The 9575-nt window shown below is 39.2% G+C and overlaps 2 protein-coding genes across 2 annotated transcripts in view; both read left to right on the top strand.

The window, feature by feature from the left end:
- csrp1a (cysteine and glycine-rich protein 1a) overlaps positions 1–3612 on the top strand; it is an 8206-nt gene extending 4594 nt beyond the window's left edge. The window contains exons 3-6 of the mRNA XM_048241123.1: positions 1–152; positions 2105–2234; positions 2409–2502; positions 2612–3612. The exon at positions 1–152 is cut by the window's left edge and continues 17 nt beyond it. Of these exons, the coding sequence (XP_048097080.1) occupies positions 1–152; positions 2105–2234; positions 2409–2502; positions 2612–2688 (453 nt within the window). The 3' untranslated portion in view covers positions 2689–3612. The remainder of the gene's footprint in view (positions 153–2104; positions 2235–2408; positions 2503–2611) is intronic.
- Positions 3613–7050: 3438 nt separating this feature from the next.
- phlda3 (pleckstrin homology-like domain, family A, member 3) lies at positions 7051–9020 on the top strand. The gene is made up of 2 exons (XM_048241562.1): positions 7051–7783; positions 8160–9020. Exon 1 carries the CDS (start codon positions 7337–7339, stop codon positions 7757–7759), a length of 423 nt encoding a protein of 140 aa, XP_048097519.1. The 5' UTR covers positions 7051–7336; the 3' UTR covers positions 7760–7783; positions 8160–9020.
- The last annotated feature ends 555 nt before the right edge of the window (positions 9021–9575 follow it).

Consider the following 9575-nt stretch of genomic DNA (forward strand, 5'->3'; position numbering starts at 1 on the left):
CTGGACAGCACTACAGTAGCTGTACATGAAAATGAGGTCTACTGCAAGTCCTGCTACGGCAAGAAGTATGGGCCAAAAGGCTATGGCTACGGAGGAGGAGCTGGAACCCTAAGCATGGACAAAGGAGAGTCGCTCGGGATCAAGCACGACGAGTAAGAGCTCTCTTCCAAAACAGATTTTGATTATTAGTGGGTTTGCATATTAACACATGCACAGTAGTAACTAATATGTCTTCCCATTTTACTCAATGAAAGAAATGTGACACTGCTGAACAGAATTGTAAATTATGTACAACCCCAAAACAGAAAAAGTTGGGACGTTGTGTAAAATGTGAATAAAAACAGAATGTAATAATCTGCAAATCTTTTAAACTCATATTTAGTTGCAAAAAGGACACAGACAACATATCAAATGTTGAAAATGACAAATTTGACTATTTCATGGAAAATATATGTTCATTTTGAATTTGATACCAGCGACATGTTTAAAAAAAAGTTGGGACGGGGGTAATAAAATGCTGGAAAAGTTCTGTAATGATAAAAAAACAAAAGGAGGAATGTTTCACAACTTATTAGGGTAACTGGCAACACGATTGGGTATGAAAAAGAGCATCTCAGAGAGGCAGGGTCGCTTAGAAGTAAAGATATAGGGGTATTTGTCACTCTGTGTAAGCCTGTGTACACAAATGATGAGACAATGTTATTTAAATGCTTCTTAACATGAAATTGTGAAGTATTTGGGGAGTTCGTCATCTACAGGACATAATATTATTAAAACATTCAAATAATCCAGAGCAATCTTTGCAAACAAGGGATAGAGCTGAAAAACAAATTGGATGGCCATGGTCTTCTGGACCTCAGATGGCACTGGATCAACACCAGTGACCTGTTTACAGACCTGTCATTGTATGGGCTCAGGAAAACCTCTGACATTGTCTATGTGCATAGTTTGATACTCAGTTCAAAAACTGCAGCCAAAATTGTAACAGCTAAAATTGTATTGAGACATGATAAAGAAAATACCACTGTCTCATCTGGGCCTGAGCTTGTTTAAAATGGACTGAGGTAAAATGGAAAAACGTCCTGTGATTAGACCAATCAAAATTTGCCATTATTTTTGGAAATCATGGACATCTGGGCTAAAGAGGAGAGGGCCTATACATTATTAAGTATAAGTATAAGTATATATACTCTTTTGATCCCGTGAGGGAAATTTGGTCTCTGCATTTATCCCAATCCGTGAATTTGTGAAACACACTCAGCACACAGTGAACACACAGTGAGATGAAGCACACACTAATCCCGGCACAGTGAGCTGCCTGCAACAACAGCAGAGCTTGGGGAGCAGTGAAGGGCACTTCAGCCGTGCCTACTGGTCGAGGTTCGAACCGGCAACCCTCTGGTTACAAGTCCGAAGCGCTAACCAGTAGGCCACGGCGGCCCCCTATTATCCAACCTACAGTATCCAACTTGTTTTAGTGCTCAGTTCGATATCCAACATCTATGATGGTGTGGAGGAGCATTAGTGCCTACAGCATGGGCATTTGACAAAGCACAATCAATTCTGAATGATTTCAGAATTTTTGAGCAACATATATTGCCATCCAGACAATGTCTTTTCCAGGGAAGACCTTGAATATTTCAGGAAAACAATGCCAAAATGAATTCTGCAAATATTTAAATAGTATTTCTCCATAGAGAAAGAGTCCAGGTGCTAAGATGGCCGTGTATTCTGCAGTCCAGAATTGTCAAATGGTGCATAATGGAGTGTGAAATCCTATATCGGGGAGTTATGGGACAACACTTCATTCTCAAAACTCTAGCAAATTGTCTCCTCAGTTCCTAAACATTTGTAAAACTTGTGCATGTTGCTGGCATGAAATTCAAAATTAACATATATGTTCCATGAAATAGTCCAAATTTTTGATATGTTGTCTATGTATTTTTTGCTGCTAAATATGGGTTTACGAGACTAAAAGCTCTAAATATAATACCCTGGTAATACTACTACTACTAATAATAATAATAATAATAATAATAATTAATAATAATAATAATAATTTTGACTAAAACTACATTAATGTCTATGTCCCCCTCTTCCACAGGCAAGGTGAACACCGCCCCACAAATAACCCAAATCCATCCAAATTTGCTCAAAAGTTTGGGGGCTCGGATAGCTGTCCCCGATGTGGCAAGGCTGTCTACGCAGCTGAGAAAATCATTGGTGCTGGCAATGTAAGTGTCAGGGTGCCATGTTTTGTTTATAACAAGCCTGCACTACTTTGTGTGGTTTGGCTAGGCATCTAATATAAACTAAACATAAACATTTATTGAGCAGCTCCGTAAATAGACCATGGGCTGTCTGAGGTTGTGATAACCAGTCTAACAGTAATATCCTATCCTCCAAAGGCCTGGCACAAGAGCTGCTTCCGCTGTGCAAAGTGTGGCAAAGGTCTAGAATCCACAACTCTAGCTGACAAGGATGGAGAAATATATTGCAAAGGTACTGTCCACCACACAACTGTACCCATTTCTCAGTTGAAGGAGGCATCATCTGATATATGATCCAATATTTTTGCCGTGCATAACAGATGTTTTTATTTGTCATGCAGGATGCTATGCCAAAAACTTTGGACCTAAAGGCTTTGGCTATGGCCAAGGAGCCGGAGCATTGGCACACGCTCAGTAGATCCCCGGGGGGAAAGTTCACCACAAGGATATCACATCCAACGCAAAGCCACAGTCATTTTTTATTTCACTAAAAATTCAAGTTAATTTCTATGAATGACATTTCCTTCCCTTTGCTGTTATGGGACCAATGACATTTGAAGAGTTTTTAAAAGTGTTAATTCTTTGTTATGCTCTCCTTGTTTTTAGTTTATTTGGCTGCTAACAGTGGTTGTTTGCTGCAAAAACCACGTCATAATTGTCAACCACATTCCAGCTTTTAGCAGTAACAGTAACATTCCAGCTTTTCAGTAACCTATCCAATAACCAATATTACAGCATGTGCTGCACTTACAGTATCTAATGCACAACATACTTCACATCATTCCATAGCATTTGATTGAGACATGGGCAAAATAACCTATGTAGTGTCCTTATGAAACCATTATGCTGTACTCTATAGATAGTTAGGCCTATTGTTACATTATGGGAATATGAATATTAAATATAAAATATTAAATATGAATCTGAAACCGTCACGAAAAATGAAAACTGCCATTTTTCCAGATATCTTGTATGCTGAAATTTCAACAAATACATACAATACTCTTGTGGATAAAGACCTTTTGACCTTGTCCAATCAAGGCTATCTTCCCATCAGGAAGTAAAACTGTTTGCAAATATTCTGTGATGACATTCCATTCATATTACTCGAATGACTCTACACCAGACCTCATGATCACACTATGCTAAATATGTGACTTATATAACATGGTAAAACACCTCTTTGACTTTCACTTGAGATTCTCTGCCTTGATAATGAAGCCCAACAGATCAGAAGACATCCAGAGAATTCCTATTTCTTATTTGTGCAACATGCTCTGTCATATCATGCACCATAGCTCATCTTTGTCTTTTAATGTTGAAAAATAAATGTAAAAAATTGCTTTTTTGAGTTATTGCTCTCCATTTTCTATATAAGAATCAGAATCAGAATAATTTTATTGCCAAGGTTTTTTTTTCTTTTTCCACACGAAAAAAATGAAAGAACAAGGAATTTGACCTGGTGAAATGTAAAGACAGGGAACTTTTATATACAAGCCGTCTTTCTTCTAAAGGGGCATTTCGTATTACTATGTATTTTGTAGCAACTGCAGCTCGCTTGGTTCAAGTCAACACCAGTCTTCTTGTTTCTATGCCCTGATGAAGGCTGTAACTCGTAGGCCCATGTGCTTTTAACCAGTTCTTATAAGTATATATACTTTTTTGATCCCGTGAGGGAAATTTGGTCTCTGCATTTAACCCAATCGGTGAATTAGTGAAACACACTCAGCACACAGTGAACACACAGTGAACACACAGTGAAGCACACACTAATCCCGGCGCAGTGAGCTGCCTGCAGTGAGCAGTGAGGGGTTAGGTGCCTTGCTCAAGGACACTTCAGCCGCGGCCCACTGGTCGGGGCTCGAACCGGCAACCCTCCGGTTACAAGTCCAGAGTGCTAACCAGTGGGCCACGGCTGCCCATTCTTGCCATGATATATTAAAGGCTTTTTTTTATACTTTTTCAACCTCAGAGTGCCTCTGCAAATTCTTTTTTCTTTGAATTCTCACTTCTCCCATCGCAGAAGAGCACCTGAGCAAGGAATTATTTGAAGTCTGCTGAGTGCCTTAAGCCCTTATGTATCTTCTCAACATCAGGCTGTTTTTAAAGTCCTTGCCCCGCAGATTTGTACTGCACTAAAAGCATTACTTAAAGGTAAAACATTGGTCTATGCACCATATATGAAATATGTCCCATATCAAAAGTATGCAGCACATCCAGACACTGATTATGACTGTATGAGTATAGGCAGAGTATAGTGGAAGAGGAGGAGGAGGATGAGGAAGAGGGGGAGGATTCCCACATGTGACTGAATATAATAGTTGCGAAAGAGCCACAGGACTTCGGCCAAATCTCCTATTAACATCTGCCTCCTACACACATTCCAACTGCCAGGGAACATGAAGCAAAAATATTTATGTTTAAACAGAGAGCTGAGCTTAATGCAAGACAGCCACCCTCCACTGTTTTAAGTCCATGAAAAATGGGTGTCTGAAATATACTTTAGCAACTCTTGTCACGGCACTCCAATTAGTTTTTTTTTTATGTGACTGAAAACTTAACTGCTAACTCAAGCAAAACTAATAAAACATGTCCCACTGCATTTGTAAAATCTAGATATTACAGTACATTGGCCCCAAAAATACAGTTAAAAGAGGGCAGCTAGAAACTATCCACATACAGATCACTCACGGCAGAAAATTCACTTTTATCAACACTAATTTAACTGCTTTATTGTAAGCTGTATGCCAGTTTCATGACAAGAATAAATAACATAATAATAATAATAATAATAATAATAATAATAATAAATATATATTATATAATAATAAATAAATAACCTAACATTCTTGCAACTCCCATCAATATTATCTTGTCTTGTGACCTATTCTATGAGTTCCCTGGACAAAGTCTTGCCAACGTTGTGTATATTCATTGTTATCAATTGAATTGAATATCAGTTGAAAAACATTCACCCATGCCACTATGCATCATCACTTTAGATAGGGTTAGAGATATGGCAACAAGCAAAGTTTAGAAAAACACATACAGTAGAGGATAAAGATTGATTCTGAACATTAAACACATTAACTTCGGTCCTTTACAATGATTTGAAGTGTGCATCACACATAAAAGGCCCATCCAGAAATCCATATGTAATGAGGCGCCCTTCTTATCACACATAATTCTAACTGAGAAAGTTTCACACGGAAAAAGAAGATATGACTACCTTAACTAGATGTACCGCATAGCGGTACAAAATATGACCGCCGCTCAGTCCTGTACATCCTCTATAATAAATCACGGTTGTCAATTTGTCTCCACTTGTCCATTTGTCTTTACTTTTAGCCTTTGTAGCCTAAACCATGCTCTTGTTTACTTAAAACACCTTTGTTGAAATGCAAGAAATTGATGACTGAAACTAGGGAGTAGTCTAGTGGGTGTTTGGGAATGAGAATTAGCTCAGATGCTCACATATATTTTGTACAGACTTTTTGTGATCTTACAGTAATGCAACATTTTACAAAGCACTGACAGGGCCACCAAGGACTGTGAACGAGTCAACAGCAGAAAAACCTATTTAACCTATTGTCCCAAGCCGGTGTTTAGGATGCATTTTAGACAGGTATCTTCCATGTATCTCTTCCATCAGAAAAAAAAAACATTGCATTGGCGTTGTGGTTAATTAACCTAGTTCCTGTCAGTATGGTCAGAAAAGAATGGAATGACAGTCGAAAAAGACAATTACAGTGTTGTTATCAATTTACTCGGTATAACCGTGTTTATGTTTCACAAATAAACGGGGGGCGGGAGGGGGGGCGTCTATGGGTGCCCTTTTGATTGGCCATTTAAATTATCAATGCTTCGTAAAATTACACATAAACATTTACAAATTTACGTGTGAATCAATTATTCGAGAACAAAAACATTTATATATAAAAGAAATAATATAGTAGTAAAGTTGGTAGCCTCGTCTACCTGTGCTGCTGCCGGTAGGTGACGTCATAGGCTATCAACGTGACCTTTCAATTTTGCCTGCCTGCAAGATGCGCATTGTATTGTTGTTGTTGTGCGTCTGTGCATATGGATGTGAGTGTGTGTGCATGCGTGCATGTGTATGTGTGCGTGTGTGTGTTTATGTGTGTGTATGTTTGTGAGAGAGAGTGTGTGAGACAGTCCTGCCTTTTAGCTCCTCTCATCATCCTCTCATCATCTATCCACCATCTACATGGGTGTACAGTCACTAAATGTAGATATACATTCATTTATTTTATATGGATGAAATTCCACGAGACTTGACATACCCCCAGATGATGTCTGGTTAATCATACACATGAAATATGGTGCAGTTCAGAACATCTCAACTGAAGATTGCATTTTTTATTTTTTTACCGGGAGGGTGCAAATCACAATTGATTGGTTATGGGCTAGGTTGATGGGGCCCTTGAGACCACCATACCATAATGATTTCATCCTCCTTGGTATCCTTGGTGCCACCATTCAGATAGTTATTTAAGAAAAACTTGGTGGGATACTTGCCCACCAATCATGTGCCCCGGCGTTTGGGTGTCCTGGGAATCGTTTACTAAAAATGCAGGAAGTAGCGGCGATCATAATTAAGTCTTACCTACATAGACATATCTTCTTTTGTGAATGAACACATTGTGGATCTCTGTGAGACAACACCGCCCTTTTTCCGAGCAGTGCCATATAAACATAAGACTGTGTAGATGACGTCACGGTCTGGGGGCTGGATCTGCAGTAACAGGATAAGTCAAGTGAGCCTGCCTGAACAAGTAGAAACATGTCCAGCACATCCGACGGATCAGGTTGTCTACAGTTTAAGTTATAATAACCATATTTGTTTACCATGTTGCAGAACACGTTGTGCGGGGAACGACATGATGAAAGTTAATTCGACATAATTTAAAAACAAGTTTATTGGATAAAAATGCTTAGACGTACTGTTTCGTGACTTCTGAATAACTCCATACCTCACTCAGCATTTATAGTTATTTCAGACTCATACCATCGTTGGAATGTAAGTGCCATATTTTACGCTTTACATGTCTGATAAAATGAACTCAAGTAAAGTGATGAAGGACGGATACCTGGAGAAAAGGAGCAACGGACTGCTTCAGCTTTGGAAGAAAAAGCGTTGTCTCATGACAGAAGACGGACTGCACTTATTTGACTACAAGCGCAAGGACAGGAACGCTGGACCGGGATTGAAGGAGAAAAATATACTCTTTGAACACATGGAAACGGTGGACTGCGTGGAACACAAACGCGGTCTTGTGTACTTCACTATCGTGATGTGTGGAGGCAAGGAGATCGATTTCAGGTGTCAGCAAGAAGGTACCGCCTGGAATGCTGAGATAGCCCTGGCGTTGGTGCGCTTCAAAAACCGCGTCGCTGTTCAAACGGGGAGGAACCGGTATCTGTCACAACAGAGCAGTAGCGAGGAGGATTTCATAAGCTCCGAATAAGGATGAACGTTATCCAAAAGATAGGTATGCTACCCCCGAATAGTTCTTCATTTGTAATGTACAATATAAATGGCTTATCTAGCTGGTGGCACTATATTGATCTGAGTCGCTTGGGATATGCGCTAAATTCTACTATTTGAATTAGATGCTGTGTAGATGGGTACTGTTTATGCACTTAGAAAGTATCTCCAGGCAGATAGTCCAAAGACATACCAGAGTCAAATTAAATGAAAATAAGTCAAAAATGAAAGTGTGTATGTGAGGTGTATGTTACAGTAGTTGTGTGTAAGGATCAGATCATGGTAGCCTACATCAGAACAGTATGATGTGGCTTTCATAATTTCTCCTCTGTCAGGTTACACATCTGTAACACATCTATTTCGTGTTTCCAAACCCACAGACCCAGACTCAATTGATGTGACCACTCAAACCCACGGATTCTCCCACAACAGATCTGGGATGTGGTCCAGACATGCATAAGGGATCCAGACAAAAGTGGAGTTAGAGGATGGACAAAGGAAACTAATAAAAGCTGGAGAGATTATTCTTTTTTTTTGTACAGGTTTACTTAAAAAGAAACTAAAGGATAAATTATGGTTGCCAAGCTCCCTTCGCACTCTCATTGAAAATGAACAGTGAACAACCAGTGGTTTGTCACTTTATTTTATCCTGAAGTGCATTTATGTTATTTCAAGACAAGCTTTATATGGATAGGAAAATTGCACATATGTCTTCCGTTAAAATAGTGTTACACATTTTGTGTGTGTGTTGTTTTTTTAAGAATATTTGTTATTGATGAAGTAATCAATGGATTTTGGTAGCATTATGCTTCTATGTAATGAAGGTATGTACTCTGATTCATTTACTCAAGCTGTGGAAACGCTGGTGCTGCTTTTTATGTTTTGACCGTACATTTTTAGGAGTTACAAGCTTGTCTCTGAATATTGTCAAAGAACCACAAAGTCACTCTCACAGAGAGAAGACTCATACTTGGACTGAAATGTTTGGACTGAAATGCTGTGCATGGTTCACATAGCGAGTGATAAATGTCCTTGGTTGGAAATTCTGGCAAAAAATGTCCTCCATGCTCTTTTGTGCTGTTCCATAAATACTTACATAAATATTTTCAGAAGGAAAAAAAAACATGTCCTGCCAACTATTACTGTATGAGCATAAATAGTATTCCTTGTGTGTTGTATTCAGTGTGCTATATTGGATGGCTGTGCGACCTAATACATTCATACAAGCAAAAAGTAGTATTGATTAGTGTGTATGTCGTGTGGTTCATTTTTGTGTGACTCACTTGGTGTGACGTGCAATAAGTGTGGCTGTGAGTCAATCCTGGCCGTTAAGCTAAATCTTTGCATATCCCAAATCACACCCTCTTGTTTTGCTGATAAAGTCTCCCTGCCACGATACTCTTATTGTATTGTACTTGGTGACATTGTCCTTTGAGGGTTTTGGATCACTGACAGTGTGTTTGTGTGTGTATCTAGGCTAACCTATACAGCTGAGAGGCATGTCTTGACGATATCCCCAATGACTAAGCATAACCCACTAAGCCTGTGTGTTTTTAAGAGACATCCTCCAGGTACACTCCCTTATTCAAGCCTAAGGATGGAAAAATAACAAGTCACAATTTATGGAGGTAAAATGCCAGCCTGGTCACGCCCACCTTGATCTCTTTTCAGGGAGACACTAGTCTGGAATACCATGATCCACTAACGTTTCCATCAGACCCCAAAAAGGGCCAATCAGCAATGAGAAGGGATGACAATAGTTTAGAAGTCCCCAAACTCTGTTCAAAAAGTGAGCA

Source organism: Alosa alosa, chromosome 4, assembly GCF_017589495.1.
Source record: "Alosa alosa isolate M-15738 ecotype Scorff River chromosome 4, AALO_Geno_1.1, whole genome shotgun sequence".
Lineage (NCBI taxonomy): Eukaryota > Metazoa > Chordata > Actinopteri > Clupeiformes > Clupeidae > Alosa > Alosa alosa.